Raw genomic sequence first — 18,226 nt, forward strand, 5'->3', positions numbered from 1 at the left:
ACGTTCACGCCATTTTAGAAAAGAAAAAAAACCTCTTAAAGCAGGAGGGTCCAACTTTGGCAACTTTTTAAGACTTGTGGACTTCAATTCCCAGAATTCCCCAGTCAGCCATGCTCCCCCACATGAAGGAATTCTGGGAAGTGAAGTCCACAAGCCTTAAAGTTACCCTCCTGCTTTAAGAGGTTTTTTTTTTTTCAAAATGGTGTGAACGTATCCCTCCCCACTGCTAACCAAGCAACATTAACAATCGACTTGGAAGTTTTCTCTCTGCCACCTTGTCAGCTGCCATCTTCATCTACCATTGGTTCCAAATGAACTTTCATTGGTTCTGGGAGTTGAGCTTCACAAGGCTTAAAAATTGCCAAGGTCAGACCCACTTGCTGTAAAAGCAAAGGACACATACCCACTTACCCGCTCCAAGCTTTCTGCTACTCAACACAACCAACGCTTTAAACCAGAGGTCTTCAAAACTTGGCAACTTTGAAGACTGGTGGACTTCAACTCCCAGAATTCTCCAGCCAGCATAACATGGCTGGCTGGAGAATTCTGGGAGTTGAAATCCACCAGTCTTTAAAGTGGCCAAGTTTGGGGACCCCCCATGTTCAACCTATGTTTTAAAATGGAGGCTATTCCCTCTAGCCCAAGATTAGCACCCAGAAATTCCAGCTGGGAGCTTTAAACCAGAGGAGGAGGTCTTCAAAACTTGGCAACTTTTAAGACTTGTGGACTTCAACTCCCAGAATTCTCCAGCCAGCCTAACATGGCTGGCTGGGGAATTCTGGGAGTTGAAGTCCACCAGTCTTTAAAGTGGCCAAGTTTGGGGACCCCCATGTTCAACCTATGTTTTAAAATGGAGGCTATTCCCTCTAGCCCAAGATTAGCACCCAGAAATTCCAGCTGGGAGCTTTAAACCAGAGGAGGAGGTCTTCAAAACTTGGCAACTTTTAAGACTTGTGGACTTCAACTCCCAGAATTCTCCAGCCAGCCTAACATGGCTGGCTGGGGAATTCTGGGAGTTGAAGTCCACCAGTCTTTAAAGTGGCCAAGTTTGGGGACCCCCATGTTCAACCTATGTTTTAAAATGGAGGCTATTCCCTCTAGCCCAAGGTTAACACCCAGAAATTCCAGCTGGGAGTCCTTGGGGAGGGGGAGGCACCCCACAAGGGCAGCTTTGGAAGGCCTCTGGCACCCCCCAAAATAACTTGGGAGGAAGACAAATGGTGGACTCCCAAGGGAAGTTCTAGAACAGGCCCTCTTCTTTTGCTGAGGCTAAAGCAAAGGAAAAAAACAAAACCCCAAACTCAAATGTGTCCTTCAAGAAATAGAAAGAAAATGGCAGGGAAAATATTATGGGTAAAGTGGGGAGGAAAGCAGCCGCCATGTGGAAACCCAGATATATTGGGGGAGGGACAGAACCATATAGGAACATATATATTTTAAGCATATATAGGAACATATATATTTTAAGCATATATAGGAACATATATATTTTAAGCATATATAGGAACATATATATTTTAAGCATATATAGGAACATATATATTTTAAGCATATATAGGAACATATATATTTTAAGCATATATAGGAACACATATATTTTAAGCATATATAGGAACATATATATTTTAAGCATGTGGCTCCCCATGAATGCATTTTAACAAACTAATGGGCGCACAGAAAGCCCAGCATCCCCGAAGGGGAAACCAAACCCTGCTTGAAGCGAACACGGGTCCCTTCGTTCAAACCATTAAAAACAACAACAACCGGGTTTAGTCAATGAGGCAACCGTTTAACAGGAGTTGGAAAGGGACCCTTAGAGGTCTTCTAGTCCAACCCCAGACCAGGAGCTTCCAAGCGCAGGCGCGGAAAACGGGCAGCCGAAAGGCGAGCCGGGGCGCGTTCCTGACACGTGTCGCGGGAGGGAAACAACCAACCCGTGAAGGGCCTTTGCAAGGAGCTTCCTCTCATGCAATGGAATAGAATGCACTAGAATTACAGAGTTGGAAAGGGAGCCTTGGAGGTCGTCTAGTCCAACCCCTTGCTTAGGCAGGGAGGCCCCAGACCAGGGGCTTCCAAGGGCAGGCGGGGAAAACGGGCAGCAGAAAGGAGAGCCGGGGCGCGTTACTGACACGTGTCGGGGGAGGGAAGGAAACAGCCAACCAACCAACCCGTGAAGGGCCTTTGCAAGGAGCTTCCTCTCATGCAATAGAATTACGGAGTTGGAAAGGGACCCTTCAGAGGTCTTCTAGTCCAACCCCCCTGCTCAGGCAGGAAACCCTCCACCACTTCAGACAAACTTCTTCTTAAAAACCTTCTCTTGCTCCACCGCCGACTCTTTCCCGGGCAAACGCTTCCGTGCAAACAGCAAGAAAGGGTGGGGGGGGAGGGAGAGGGAAGGAGAGAAGACGCGTGTCTGCTAAGAGACGTGAGAAACCACCCCGCAAAGGAAGCGGGGAGGGGGGGGAAGAAGCTTCTTCAGCCTGCAAGCGAGCCTCGGGCAGAGGCACCAGCCTTCCCACGTGCGCCCTGGCCGTGCCCTGGCCTCGACTCACCGGGGGCGGGAAAGCCATGTTCGAGTCAACGCTGCGGAAAAATCCCGCACGAGGGCCGGGCGCGGGAGACTTATAGCCTGGGGAGGGGCGGGCGGAGCTCCAGGTGCAAAAGGCACCACGCCCGCGCGCGACCCAACGAGGAGCCTCCGGCTGCGGCGCGCGCGCAGGGCTTTTGCAAACGCTCCCTGGGGCGGTTTCCTTCTCTTTGCAACCCACCCAGCTGCCTCCCCTCCCCGGGCCCCAGGAGAGAGAGGGAGAGGGTGGGCTTCGCAGCACGTGCACGCGGGGGAGGGGAAGGGGCGGCTTGGAACCCCGAACGCGTGTCTTGCAGCGAGCAAAAGGGGAGAGACAGTTGCGGGCTTGCAAAACGGGGAGCGGGAGGGATCGACCCCGACGTTTTCATATATATATGAAAAAAAATTGTTTGCTTGCTTTTTAAAAGTTTGCTGGGCAAATATATATATATATATATATATATATATATATATATATATATATATACTTAAAGTCCCTTTATTTATTTATCAGCATAAATATAACAAATATATATATATATGTGTGTGTGTGTGTGTGTGTGTGTGTGTGTGTGTGTGTTTTTATTTGTGCTGATAAATAAATAAAGGAAGACTAGTATAGATCTATTTCAAGCTATTTAGCTCTCATCAGCTAGCCATATCTTTACTGGGATTCGAACCTGTGCTCTATTGCCTCCCAGGCATATGTTTTTTTTTATATATGTTTTTTTTTTATTTGTGCTGATAAATAAATAAAGGGAGACTAATGGCTAAGATCTCTGCCTAGTATGCCTAGTGTGCAATATAGCCCAGGTTCAAATCCCAGTAAGGGTATGGCTAGCTGATGAGAGCTAAATAGCTTGAAATAGATCTATACTAGTCTCCCTTTATTTATTTATCAGCACAAATTTAAAAAAAAAACACAAATATAACAAAGGCAACAGTAAAAATATTGGGTTTCTGTCGTGATGGACTCTTGTGACGAGCCGAAGGACAGATGATGGAAGCAGTTAGCTTCCTCCCATAATTGGGGCTTACCAGGGGTTGTAAAAAATCTAATTATATATATATATATACACATATATATATATACATACATACATACATACATACATACATACATACATACATACACATATACATATACATATACATATACATATACATATATATATATATTTTGCCCAGCAAACTTTTAAAAAGCATGCAAACAATTTTTTTAAAAAAAAGTCGGGAAGTTTAAGACTTGCCTCCAGAAGTTGTGAATGCTCCAACACTGGACATATTTCAGAAGAGGCTGGATCACCATCTGTCTGAAGTGGTGGAGGGTTTCCTGCCTGAGCAGGGGGTTGGACTAGAAGACCTCCGAGGCCCCTTCCAAGTCTGCTCTTTCATTCTAAAAGTATACATGTATCCATTAAGGTCTGGTCCCGGGTTTTCAACCGTCGGGGGGTTAAAAAAAGAAGTAACCCTGCAAAAGTTTACTTTGGGAAGCGACGATTTGCACAGGAAGGAGATGTGTTTTTGCGTTTTAAACAAAATGCTGGCGATTTAGGGACTTAAAAAATAAAATAACGGTTTTTTGGTGTCTGTTTTATAAAGAGTTTCTGGAAGAAACAGGAGGAAGGTACGGTCTATTTTAAAAGTCGTGGTTTGATGAAATCCTGGTTTGATGAATAAACCATGGGTAGGAATGTGCTATCTTGGGACATGGTGGCTCAGTGGCTAAGGTTGATCAGAATGGTTGGCAGTTCGGCAGTTCGAATCCCTGGCGCCACATAACAGAGTGAACTCCCGTTACTTTTCCCAGCTTCTCCCAACCTAAGTTCGAAAGCTCATAAGAAACGCAAGTAGACAAATAGGAACCACCTTTGGTGGGAAGGTAACAGCGTTTCCATGCGCCTTCGGTGTTGAGTCATGCCGGCTACATGACCACGGAGACGCCTTCGGAAAGTGCTGGGTCTTCGGCTTTGAAACGGAGATGAGCACTGCTCCCTAGAGTTGAGAACGACTGGCACATATGTGCAAGGGGAACCTTCACCTTTATGAATGTACTGCTGCCCATGTACAGGTAAAGATACCCAAATAAATCCCACGGTCGTTTAGTGCAATGCACCAAGCAAAAATTGCAGGCCAGGGGTGATTAGGAGGGGTATCTTATCATAGCCCACCTCCCAACCTGTTATCTGACATTTACTTGCTAGATAACTGCAAGGCGTTTAACCTCAGCCAAATACTAATTGAAGGAAAATTGCATTGATAGGCAGATGCTGAACTAACAATTACTATGGTTGTGGATTTTTACCGGTTTTACTACCAGTTCACTTGTGTGTGCTTGCGTGACGCTTCTGCACATGCACAGAAGTGTCCACGTGGGTGGACAGAGCCTCCCGCCGTCACCGCCACTACAAATTGTACCTCTGAACTACAAAGGTAAAGATGTCCCTCACACATGTGCTAGTCGTTCCTGACTCTAGGGGGCGGTGCTCATCTCCGTTTCTAAGCCGAAGAGCCAGCGCTGTCTGAAGACGTCTCTGTGGTCATGTGGCCGGCATGATTCAACACGGAAGGCGCACGGAGCGCTGTTACCTCCCCACCAAAGGTGATTCCTATTTTTCTACTTGCATTTTTACATGCTTTCAAACTGCCAGGTTGGCAGAAGCTGGGACAAGTAACGGGAGCTCACTCCGTTACAAGGCGCCAGGGATTCGAACCGCCGAACTGCCGACTTTTCTGATCGATAAGTTCAGTGTCTTAGTCCCTGAGCCACTGCATCCCACATTACTAGATAATGACAATAATACATAACCACTACTAGATAATGGCAAATTAAACTGGGAAATGGGAAACTTTAGTAAACAAAGGGTTTACTCTCGAGTTACAGGGAGTAAGTCTGATCTTGGAAATGTGGCATTATTAGAACAACTCTGGTAACCCAACACCTGAAGCAGGAGGAGTTGCAGAATTTCAATTAATTTCTTCCATTTTTACTTTCCTTGAGGTGAACTCAAAAGCTTTAGACTGCCCGGCTTTTAGCAGGTTTTGGCATTTGCGATCTGCAGGCCTTTTTGAGGCTGGAAATCAAGTTGCCTTGGTGAGCCTGGAGTGCCCAGTGGTTACAGCTCATTTGTTAAATAAAATAGAATGGCTAGAGGCAATAACGGGTGTCAAAATAGAATGGAAACCTGAAGTTTTTTATTAGGAATAATGACTGCGAAATACCAAAAAAATAAATCCAGTATTTAATATTACATATAATTACGGCAGCGAGGATTGCCTTTGCCCAGAAATGAAAAAACAAATTAATTCCAAGGGAAGATGAAATGATAAGAAAGGTTATGGACTGTGCTGAAATGGACAAATTAACTAAAGAAATGCAGGGGAAAGAAGAAACAGAATACAGATATGGGATAAATGGTGTAGGTGGATGGAGGAAAGAAACAAGAATCAATGAAGGAAGATAACAAAGCCCAAAAATAGTAGTTAAGGAGAATTAACACATATATATGTATCCAAGTGGTTTAAACGTACTAGAGGTAATTGGCCAATATAGCAGACACAGGAGTAAGATAAGAGGGTTAAGAATGGTGAAATGCAAATTAAATATAATAGAAGGGGAAATAATATAAGGTGAGCAATATCGATTGGCAATTGCTGTGAGAAAGAACGGGAAGCTCCTGTTCGTATTGTATTGTGCAAATGTGGTGTACGTCTTAAGTTTTGTGTGTATTTTACATGTTTGTCAATACAAAATTAATTTTAAAAAACGAATTAAGCCTCAAGGATGAAGGCGAATAAATGTGTCCCAGGATCCAATATATTTGAAGGCAAGATCCAATCTGGGTCGGTCACCGGGACAAGAGGTTTAATCTTCTTGGGTTTTTGGACTTGCACTGTGGGGGGGAGGGGGAGGATATCTCTGTACTGGAATGGATAATTATTGAAGCCTTGGAAACAGGTCGCCTGTCAGTCAACAGGAGTGCTGATTTATAACCAGCTTATCAGGCGCTGTAGGAGTCAAGGACTTGGCAGCTCAAGGAAACAACAGCCACAAACCCTGAATCTGGTCTGAAGATTTGTCTAGCTGCCCTTCATTCCCCAAATTTGCTCATTTCTTTTCCTCCAGAATTCCCAGGGAGGGGAAAAAAACTTCTCAAAGTCTACAAATTAAATCCCTGTAGTTTTAGCACTTGGGAGTTGTTATAGCTCTATCAATACTGTCACCACGATGTAGAAAAGATGTGGAGACTCTAGAAAGAGTGCAGAGAAGAGCAACAAAGAGGATTAAGGGACTGGAGGCTACAACATAAGAAGAACGGTTGCAGGAACTGGGTATGTCTAGTTTAATGAAAAGAAGGACCAGGGGAGACATGATAGCAGTCTTCCAATATCTCAGGGGCTGCCACAAAGAAGAGGGAGTCAAGCTATTCTCCAAAGCACCTGAAGGCAGGACAAGAAGCAATGGGTGGAAACTAATCAAGGAGAGAAGCAACTTAGAACTAAGGAGGAATTTCCTGACAGTGAGAACAATTAATCAGTGGAACAGAAGTTGCCTCCAGAAGTTGTGAATGCTCCAACACTGGAAGGCTTTAAGAAGATGTTGGATAGCCATTTGTCTGAAACGGTATAGGGTTTCCTGCCTAGGCAGGGGGTTGGACTAGAAGACCTCCAAGGTCCCTTCCAGCTCTGCTATTGCATTGATATGTACTCTTCTCATGTTAAATAAACAGTGCATACTTCCCCCCACCACCACCCCTACAGAAGTTAGAAAAATGAATCACGGAGTAAAAAGAAGGTGTCTTAAATCCTGTCCTCCTAAGTAATTTTATTTTTTGCTACTACCCCAAAGAGCCAGTAAACAGAAGCCAAATCCAAGAAGCCGTTTTATTGAAGAGTCTCTGCTCGTAATAAATAGAGCTGTAGAACAGAAGAATGGAGAGGGGAGGGAGGGCAATACACCACAAAGGGAGTGGAGTCACAGGAATCTCCCCTGTGTTCTAAATACAGACACACACACACACACACAGGCACACAGCTTCACTCTCCTTCCAAGCATTGCTTTCCACGTGGACCACAACCGCAACCAACAAGAAACATTGGAGCGCAGGCCTCAGCCAACAGAAGCATTGGCTAAGATGATGGATGTTGAACTCCCATCTCCATCACTCTTGGGTCAAGGAATGGATGATGTCTTTCACCAGCATGGTACCAATCAGCATCTTCTCACTGTTGATGGTAAGCTGTGCCGAGTTGTCCGGCTTCTTCTCCAGCGTGATCAAGATGAGACATTCTCCGCTCACTGTTTTAGCAGCAAACCTGGCCAGGAGAAAACACCGAAGGAAAAAAATGGCAACGGAAAAAAAAAAAAGAATAGTAGTTGCAAATAAGGGAATAACGTTCCTAACCAGTAACTTTCTGGATGTATTGAATGTGAATGTCCCATAATCTCCAAGGTAGAAACCAGCAAGATTAAAAAGGCAGAAGATGGTTGGAGGAAGGAAATCGGCAGTTTCCAAGCGAGGTCAGAATACTCAGGGGTCGCCAACCTTTCGGACCCAGGGATCACTAAATTCATAATTTTAAATCCCGCGGACTACTAATATGATCTGCCTAATGACCAGTCATAACTCAGTATCACTCAGTCCTCGCCAGCCTGCCCAGGCTCCTTAAGGCACCAACAGAAAGTAGCTGTTAGAGCTAAGAAGCCACCACGAGAAAGTTGGCAAAACAGCTCAGTTCAAATTGGATCTGAATGAGAAGGAGGCTCAGCAGAAGCACCTCACTGAGGACTAGGAGCATAGGCTTTCCAAGCAGAGGGAAGACCTGTGGAGTGTAAGGCCAGGTAGAGGCGCCTGGAGGCTCAGCAGGTTGAGATGGTCAGCCAGTTCCAGGCCATGATGGAGTCCCACTGGAACGAGGACCTCCGGCTCTTCGCCACCAGCAACTCTTCCCTCCAGCCTTCACCCAAAGCCCCACACCAGGAGGCCAAAGCAGACCCCAAGTTGGAATTTCTGCCCCCCCTCTGACCTGCACAAAAAGACCCCCAAAAGGGAGACACGCTGCAGCAACACAAACATTCATTGCATTGCAAGGTGGCGCAGTGGTTAGGGTGCAGTACTGCAGGCCAATTCAGCTGACTGTTATCTGCAGTTCAGCGGTTCAAATCTCACCGGCTCAAGGTTGACTCAGCCGTCCATCCTTTCGAGGTGGGTGAAATTAGGACCCAGACTGTGGGGGGCGATATGCTGACTCTGTAAACTGCTTAGAGAGGGCTGAAAGCCCTATGAAGCGGTATATAAGTCTAACTGCTATTGCTATTGCTATGTATCCAATCCAGGGTCCGTAATTTGAGGACCCCTGATTTAATGCAATATAACAAATACAAATAATTTTTCTGCAGACCACCAAAATTTTCTCGCGGGCCACCAATTGGTGACCGCTGCTCTAACTCAGTATTTCTCAGCCTTGGCTGGGCTGGGGAATTCTGGGAGTTGAAGTCCACGCGTGATTGAGAAACACTGAGCATTCATTGGCCTAAAATCATCCAGTTGGTTTTCATGCCTAAGACAGGACTAGAAATTTTCCTAGCCCTAATTGGCCCAGTCACCCAGCTGGCTTCTATGCCCAAAGTGGCACTAGAATTTTACAAGAGCCGAGGTGGCGCAGTGGTTAGGGTGCAGTACTGCAGGCCACTTCAGCTGACTGTTATCTGCAGTTCAGCGGTTCAAATCTCACCGGCTCAGGGCTGACTCAGCTTTTCATCCTTCCGAGGTGGGTGAAATGAGGACCCAGACTGTGGGGGCGATATGCTGACTCTGTAAACCGCTTAGAGAGGGCTGAAAGCCCTATGAAGCGGTATATAAGACTAACTGCTATTGCTATTGCTAGAATTCAGTCTCCTGGTGGATTGGCTAAAAGTCACCCAACTCTTCTGTCATGCTTGAGGTGGGATTAGAACTCGCAGTCCCTTGCTTTCTACCCTTGTGCCTTAAAGACTGGACCAAACTGGCTCTGTTCGGCTCAACATCTTTAGCAAAATAGCGAGATGTCCAGACGTCCTTCCAAAGGGAGGATCTGCAATGGATCCAAGGAATCTCTCTTTTCAAGAGAGGATCCCGTAAAGACGGCCAGGACTAGGGGAAAAAAAAACAGTAACCATTTCTTCACCTGAACTCTTTGTCCGAACCGCAGGGCACCCGGCTGACATTGGCAGCCGCTGTCACCTTTTGGACAATCACGTGGTCACTCTGGCAGGAGTCTGGGAGAGTCAGCTTCTCTGTGATTTCACTCATCCCGGTTAGCTTCCCTGGAGGTTAGGAAAAGACAAAAACAATTCAGGCATTTCTTTCAGCATCATCGTAACTCGAACTGCCACTAAGTGAAGCTGTGGACTTACCTGTACTGGGCCCTGTGAAATGACCCTCCCACCCCCCCTTCGTGGACTAATGTGTTTCAAAATGGATGCCGTCTTGGGCAGGGATGGGTAGCTAGACCATTTTTACCATCTGCGGACTTCAACTCCCAGAATTCCTGATTTGGCATGGCTGGCTCAGGAATTCTGGGAGTTGAAGTCAGTGGTGGGATTCAGTCAGTTCGCACCTATTCGGGAGAACCGGTTGGTAACTTTCTAAGTAGTTCAGAGAACCGGTTGTTGGAAGAAATCTCCTTTTGTTTTTTCCCGCTTTACAGGGCTAATCCTGTAAGGAAGGCAGGGGGGAAACATTCTGGTGTTGTTTCTAGCCTCATCTTTATTGCCCTGCTTACAGAAACTGCCTCTCCGGTTAATCCTTAATACATTGTCACAGCTAAGGTGAAGCGCCCCTCAACCCCGCCTACCCAGATGGTCATTAGGGAAGAGAACTGGTTGTTAAATTATTTGCATCCCACCACTGGTTGAAGTCCATAGGTTGTAAAGTTGCCATTAGATTGTGTCTAGGTCAAACTAGGACTTGGAGATCTGGGTTGAAATCCATCCTTAGGTACGGAAAAGTCACTTTGGGTCAATCACTGTCCTTCAACCCAACCTTTCTCACAAGGGTGTCATATGATTGGAAGAAGTCAACCACCTGTCTTACGTTTCAGAAGGAAAGACAGGTGTAAGCCAAGCACGCCAACAATTCTACCTTACTCCTTGCTATGTTATGTACAGAATCCAACTTGGTGCTTCCCTGCGGTTTGGCTAAATGAAAAATACCGATTAAAGCTCTCCAAATTCCGTCCACCAGCCAATGCCATCTGGCTACTACCCGGGGGAGGGCCTTCTCTGTAGCAGCTCCGGCCCTTTGGAATGAACTCCCCGCGGAGATCCGGACCCTCACCTCTCTCCAGGCCTTCCGGAAAGCCGTCAAAACCTGGCTGTGCCGGCAGGCCTGGGGTTGATGAGTTCCCCTCCCCTCTCGACTGGTATGGCTGTGTGATTTTCGTGTATTTTAATTATGTGTACTGTTGTTTATGTTCCCTTTCCCCTTTGAGTTGTTCGCCGCCCTGAGTCCCTCCTGGAGAAGGGCGGCATACAAATAAACCAAAACTGAAACTGAAACTGAAACAAAGTGAGGTGGGAGCAAGTCAAAAATCGTGGGTGAACATGCAAACTCTTGTGGGATATGTTGCACTCACATTTTGAACACTTAAGCAAAGACCCTCAAAAGTCAGCAATCTTTTTAAGATCAAGCACCATTCCAGAATTAGTGTTTTTTTTTTTAATTAGCCATGGGAACGGGCAATTTAGTAAGTTAATTACTGGAGCCAGCTTTGCAAGAACTAGAGGACTCCCCTGTGATTTGGGTCTGAAGAGTTCTCGTGTCAACAAGCGCTTCGTTGGGGGCATGCAGAAGGTTCTGGTGCTCAACAGCAGCCCAAGGAAATGCCAAGGAGCCTGTGCCAAACACAGGGGGCAGGAAGAGTGACCAGGATGGAAGCAAGAGCAAGGGGCTCAAAACCCCCTCTGACCAAGACATCTGCCTGATGTTGTTTGTGGTGAGAAGCAGGGTACGAAAGACATGCAGAGGTAGGTGGAGAGAAGCTAAGGGACAACAATGCTGGAAGCCTTAGACTGGATTTACACAGTCCACTAGGCCAGGGGTTTCCAAACCCATTTGCGCTCTACATGGGGCTGCCCTTGAAGAGTGTTCGAAGACTTCAGTTAGTCCAGAACGCAGCCGCGCGAGCAATTGTGGGTGCACCTAGGTACACCCACGTTACACCTATCCTCCGCGAGCTGCACTGGCTGCCTATTGGTCTCCGGACACGCTTCAAGGTGCTAGTCGTTACTTTTAAAGCCCTACATGGTATTGGATCTGGGTACGTGAGAGACCGCCTCCTGCCAGTTACCTCCCAAAGACCTATTAGATCCCACAGATTAGGCCTCCTCCGGATTCCATCAACTAGCCCATGTCGACTGTCGGCCACCCGGAGAAGGGCCTTCTCTGTGGCTGCTCCGGTCCTCTGGAACGATCTCCCCGTGGAGATCCGGACCCTTACTACCCTCCTGGCCTTCCGCAAAGCAGTTAAGACCTGGCTGTTCCGGCAGGCCTGGGGCTGCTAAACTATCCAGCCCCATTCGAGGTTACGGCTGTTGTAGAATTTTAAATTGTTGTTTTAGTTTATTTTTTGTATCCCTTCCCTTTTTATTGTGAGCCGCCCTGAGTCTCTCGGGAATAGGGCGGCATACAAACTTAATCAAATCAAATCAATCAAATCAATCAAATCAAGATGTGTGGACTTCCAACTCCCAGCATGGGAAATTCCAGGCATTGAAGTCCCCAGGTCTTAAAATTACCAAGGTTGAACGCCCCTGCACTAGGCCGTGTTACCTGATTAAACCAGAACTGGCTGGATTCAGACAACACATTAAATCCACCCCCAGCCCCAAACAAGCAAGCATATTATGGCCTGGTATCCTCGGTGTGCAGTCCCACAATCAAATTTTGGGCGCTTGGGAAAACAACCACACTTACAGTTGTTTTCTGCATCCCACAGCCATGGGAGTGGGTTTTACGACAGTTTTGCCCCAAACCCTGAAGTTACTTCCAGGGTTTGGCAAAACTGCAACCCATGATGAACCGTTGGTTTGCTAACGACCGCATCTAGGTCATGGTTGTCCCAAGGGTGCTTTTTCAAAAGGGAGACGGACTTTGTTTTTCCTAGAAGATGTTTCGCTTCTCATCCAAGAAGCTTCTTTAGTTCTTGGGAAAACGATAGCATCCCCTCTGATGGAATGGGGATTTTTTTTTAAAAAAAATGGTGTTAGAATGTGTGGAGATGGATAGGCTAACAGTGGAAATAAAAGAAGGAGGAGAAACGGAATACTATTTCATTTGGGACACATGGTAGAATTGGTTGGCGAATAGAAGTAAAGCTCAAGAAGGTTAAAGTAAATTAAGAGGTGACAAAAATGTTTATACACACACACACACACACACACATTACATATATGTTGTATTTGTGCTGATAAATAAATAAAGGGAGACTAGTATAGATCTATTTCAAGCTATTTAGCTCTCATCAGCTAGCCATACCCTTACTGGGATTTGAACCTGGGCTATATTACATATTAGGCAGACATCTTAGCCATTAGGCCGCAGGCTCTTATCCGTTATCATCCAAGCCAGGGTGAAAGGTATCTATTAGATTTTACAACCCCCGGTATGCCCAAATATGGGAGGAAAATCACTACTTCCATTCTCGTCCTTCGGCTCGTCACAATACACACACACACACACACACACACACACACACACACACGTATGTTATTCAGAAGTGGGTTGCCAATTTTTTCACTACTGGTTTGGGCATGCTCCTGCGCATGCTCAACGCTTTTGCGCATGTGCAGAAGTGTCTGGGCGGGTGGGTGGAGCCTCCTGCCACCGCTACTACCGGTTCGGCCAATCCGGGCTGAACCAGCAGCAACCCACCTCTGATGTTATTATAATAATGGTATACTGTATAAAATAGATACACAAGTAACAGAAAAGGAAAAATAATGTAAGTAACTTGTATGTACATATTAGATATACCAATACCGGAGCGTCGTAAAGATTGAAATTTCATTACAAAATGAAGACAATTGTTCAATTAAAACAACTGATGAAGCTTCTTGGATGACAAGCGAAACGTCTTCAAGGAAAAAGAAAGTCCCGTTGCCTTTTGAAAAAAAGCACCTCTGGGACTCATGAATGCAGTGTTCGTTTAACAACCGCACAGCGCCTTTACGACCGCTGCAAAAAGAAAAAGATTGTGAAATTGTGAAATGTGACCATCATGTCTTATGACTGTGATGGGCAGGCTCCATGACGGTGATAAGTCGAGGACTCCTTGTATTGATCTTGAATTAGGAGGCCAGGGGAAGCGGAGGATAGGGTTCCGGTCTACAGGAAGAGGCAAGAAGGGTGTCCAAGGCAGAAGCCATCCTAGCATTAGGAAGAGGGAAAGGGTGGGATCAGCCGGTTTGGAAAGCAGTGTCTGTGCTTAGGGCCAGCCAGACAGGAAGGGAGGCAGGAGAACGGCAGAGCCATTCGGACAGCAAGAAGAAAGAAAAGAAAGAAAGAAAGAAAGAGAAGGAAGGAAGGAAGGAAGGAAAGAAAGAAAGAAAGAAAGGAGGAAGGAAGAGTGGAAGGAAGGAAGGAAGGAAGGAAGGAAGGAAGGAAGGAAAGAAAGAAAGAAGACAGAAAGAAAAAGAGAGAAAGAAAAAGAAAGAAAAAGAAAGAGTGAAAGAGAGAGAAAAAAAGAAAGAGAAAAAGAGAGAAAGAAAAAGAGAGAGAAAGAAAAAGAAAGGGAGAAAGAGAGAAAGAAAGAGACAGAAAGAAAAAGAAAGAGAAAGAGACAGAAAGAAAGAGACAGAAAGAGAAAGAAAAAGAAAGAGAGAAAGAAAGAAAGAAAAAGAAAGAAAGAGAGAGGGAAGAGAGAGAGAAAGAAAAAGAAAGAGAAAGAAAAACAGAGAAAGAAAGAAAAGAAAGAAAAAGTAAGATGGAAGGAAGTAAGGAAAGAAAGAAAAAGAAAAGAAAGAAAAAAAAGAGAGAAAAGAGAGAAAGAAAAGAAAGGAAAGAAAGGAAAGAAAGAAAAGAAAAATTAAGATGGAAGGAAAGAAGGAAAGAAAAAGAAAAGAAAGAGAAAAAAGAAAAAGAGAGAAAGAAAGAAAGAAAAAGAAAGATAGAAAAGGAAAAGAGAAGAGAAATCATTTGGGGAAGTGCGGCTGGCACTGTGACCGAAGGAGCAGAAGAGGTGTAGCATCTGAGGCTGGCACTTACCCACGACCGTCCTTAACAGATGCTCTACGGAAAAAAAAATACGGGAGAACGCACGAGGCAGCGGAAGAGAACAGAGCACAACAATTAGCACCAGCAGAGTCCAGGGATGCTGTCCCTACAGCCAAGCAGGGCAGGAGGAGAACACGAGGGGACTGGAAGGATATCCCCCTTTGGGGGCAGGAGACTCCTCTCCCACGTCTCTACTGACCAAGGAAGGGCGATGCCCACAGTAAATTCACAAGCTTAGGAGAAAAAGAAGGTGGCACAGGCAAGCGGAGGACAGACGGACAGGCCTCAACAAAGAAAGGCAATCGATCTATTGGGGAGAGGGGTTTGCAGAATACGGTTTTAAAACATCGGAAAGGCGCATAAAAAGCAGGCGGAGTTTGGAAGTGGCCAGCATCTTGATGTCTTTGACTACAACCTCTAAAGACCTCTACCCCAGCTACATGGTTCTTCAGAGGTATATTGTCCCTGAGATTGTCTCCCAAGGACGTCCGTGCAACTTTGGAAGTAGTGGGAGATGGTCAGCCCCATTTCAAGATGGCTGGGGTCTGCCTGGCCCATGGTCCTGGGTTGGCTGCCCACTGGAGGAGTTCATACGAGGCTGGAGGAAACCATGAAGAAGTCAACATGGATCTCCTTTAGCAGAGGTCTGTGCATTTGTTTATGAAATGAAATACCTGGCCCTTCCCCGGTTTCTCCTACCCCCAAACTCACTCACCTTGCTCCTTCTTGAATTCGTTTTCGCTCATGAACACTGGAGCCATAAGCTCCCCAACGGGTGATTGGATGGACAGGTAGAACTGGCGGGTGTGTGTGCTGGAGACAGAAAAACACAGCAGCCAAACTGAGCCAAACATTTGCAGGGTCTTAAGAGAAATTGAATTAGTTGCCAAATCAACACTAAAACTCTGCAATTCGTCTCTTACGCCAGCTGTTTTTCCCTTCCTATTCTCGTAGGCCCTTTCGTCCCTCTGCTGCGGCTCCCTGCCGCAGGTTGGCTCCACAATTGATAGGGCTTTCAGTTAGGACAGGTGGAGGAAAAAGGATGCCACGCTAGGAGGAGACTCTATGGTGGGGGACCTGGACTTCTGGTCAGCAGAGGAAAAAGGACGCCATGCTAGGAAGAGACTCTATGGTGGGGGAACCGGATTTCCAGTCGGCTCCAGAATTGAATGCGGGGCTTCGGTTTAGGACCTTTGGGACTCTTTGAGTGTTTAAGGTTGCCAACCTTGGTTTAGGGTTAAATAGGGCTTTCAGTTAGGAAAGGTAGAGAAAAAGGATGCCACGCTGAGAGGAGACTCTATGGTGGGGGGAATCGGACTTCTGGTCAACAGAGGAAAAAGGATGCCATGCTAAGAGGAGACTCTATGGTGGGGGGAACCGGACTTCTGGTCAGCAGAGGAAAAAGGACACCACGCTAGGAGGAGACTCTATGGTGGGGGAACCGGACTTCTGGTCAGCAGAGGAAAAAGGACACCACGCTAGGAGGAGACTCTATGGTGGGGGAACCGGACTTCTGGTCAGCAGAGGAAAAAGGACACCATGCTAGGAGGAGACTCTATGGTGGGGGAACCGGACTTCTGGTCAGCAGAGGAAAAAGGACACCATGCTAGGAGGAGACTCTATGGTGGGGGAACCGGACTTCTGGTCAGCAGAGGAAAAAGGACGCCACGCTAGGAGGAGGGAGACTCTATGGTGGGGGAACGAGACTTCCGGTCGGTTCCAGAATTGAATGGCGGGGGTGGGGCTTCTGGTTAGGACCTTTATGGCTCTTTGAGTGTTTTAAGGTTGCCAATCCCTGGGCTAGACAAATCCTCGTGGATGCCTTCAATGGACCAACCACTGACCTTCAATGGACTCTACAGACTTGCAGTCTGATGATTTGGTTGCTATCTCCAGAATGAGAATAAATCGATGGAGGGCAGCCCTGGAAAACAGTCACCTTTCCCCTCCCCTTACAAACTTCCAGTTGGCATCTACCCGAAACAGAAAGTAGGACTAGATAAGTTCTTGATCTCTTGCAGCAGGACTCATCCTTGGGTTCTTCAATCCCGTTCTGTCCGTTGTGTAGGAAGTTGGGGAAAAGCACAACGAACCACAGCAAGTACTCACCACAATTGGAAACTGGCCACCTGGGTAGAGTCACAGAAGTCTATGCCCATCACCACGTTGACCGTTTCCCCAGGAGCCAGAGACTCTGCGAGCGGAGGGGAAAAAAGGGAGGGAAGGATGTTAGGAGAGCCACTGTCTACACCTCCACTAGACCAGGACAACAAAGAGATTTCCTCCACTCTCAAACAGCCTGCAGCGAAACATGTCAAGTGGCCAGGAGCGATCCTAACTACATTGGGTAGTTGCATTTTTGGACCACAAATTAAACACATCACTAGCACTGATGGTGTTACCTAGTTGGGTGTAATGAAACCTCTACAAGGAAAGAAGGAAGCGCAGAGAACACCAAGGAGCCCTTAAGCACATTGACTATAATGCTGCATTCTCCAATGTGGGGTTTTCCATGTAGACTGAATTATGATTCCACCCGAAGCAGAAATGCTGGGAGCCGTGCTTTCCACGCACCAGGGAGCAAGAGATTATGGAAGAGTCCCTTTCACTAGCTGGGGCCAAATGATCACTCTCGATCGAACAGAATATGTGTAGCTCAGATTGAATGGTGGGATCCGTGGTGCATTCAGAGCTTGGTTATTTTCTTCCATTACCAAAGGATGATGTCATCTACCCTGTTTCCCCCCAAAATAAGACCTCCCCGATAATAAGCCCAATCGGTCTTTTGAGCACTTGTGCTAAAATAAGCCCTCCCCTGAAAATAAGCCCCCCTAAAAATATTTAAACATATGTGCAGCCAGTCCCCATCATTTCCTGGGGGGGGAAGGGGGAAACATGCCCCAGGTGCCCCCACATGTACCTGCCATCCACGCGGAACAGCCTCACGGAGGCCGATCCTGAAAACCTTAACTACCGGGCTCCTTCTCTTAGTGGCGGCCGCAAAGAAAAAACTGCAATGCTCGGGCTGGCAAGAGTGGGCCAGAAACAGAGACAGAACTTCGGTCTGTCTCTGGGTTGGCTGATCTGTGGACTGCGGCCCGAGGTTAAGGGGCCTCCTACACCTCAAAAATAATAAGACCTCCCTGAAAATAAGGCCAAGCGCTTAATTTTTCGGGGGAGGGAGTCAAAAGAAAATAAGACCCTGTCTTATTTTTGGGGAAACGCAGTAATTCCATCATGAAATTGTCTGCAAGAAAACCATCAAGCTCCAGAGAGTTCTCCTCCTTCTCTTCCTCCGCTCCTTTTCCCGTCTCCTCCACTCTGCCAACCCCACTCCCTATAGCACTGATGATGCTACCTAGTTGAGTCATACAATGCCTGCAAGAAAACAACCCCGTGTCGATTC

General features: G+C 46.5%; 1 protein-coding gene across 3 annotated transcripts in view; it reads right to left on the reverse strand.

Moving 5' to 3' along the window:
* Nucleotides 1–7,450: 7,450 nt before the first annotated feature.
* AP3B2 (adaptor related protein complex 3 subunit beta 2) overlaps nt 7,451–18,226 on the reverse strand; it is a 46,898-nt gene continuing 36,122 nt past the window's right edge. For all 3 annotated transcript variants that reach the window (XM_032232399.1, XM_032232398.1, XM_032232400.1), the window contains 4 exons: nt 16,930–17,014; nt 15,536–15,633; nt 9,734–9,872; nt 7,451–7,882 (listed from right to left, as the gene is read on the reverse strand). In XM_032232399.1, coding sequence (XP_032088290.1) covers nt 7,729–7,882; nt 9,734–9,872; nt 15,536–15,633; nt 16,930–17,014 — 476 coding nt within the window. In that variant the 3' untranslated portion in view covers nt 7,451–7,728. The remainder of the gene's footprint in view (nt 7,883–9,733; nt 9,873–15,535; nt 15,634–16,929; nt 17,015–18,226) is intronic.

The sequence above is a fragment of the Thamnophis elegans genome, chromosome 16 (genome assembly GCF_009769535.1).
Source record: "Thamnophis elegans isolate rThaEle1 chromosome 16, rThaEle1.pri, whole genome shotgun sequence".
In the NCBI taxonomy this organism is placed as follows: domain Eukaryota; kingdom Metazoa; phylum Chordata; class Lepidosauria; order Squamata; family Colubridae; genus Thamnophis; species Thamnophis elegans.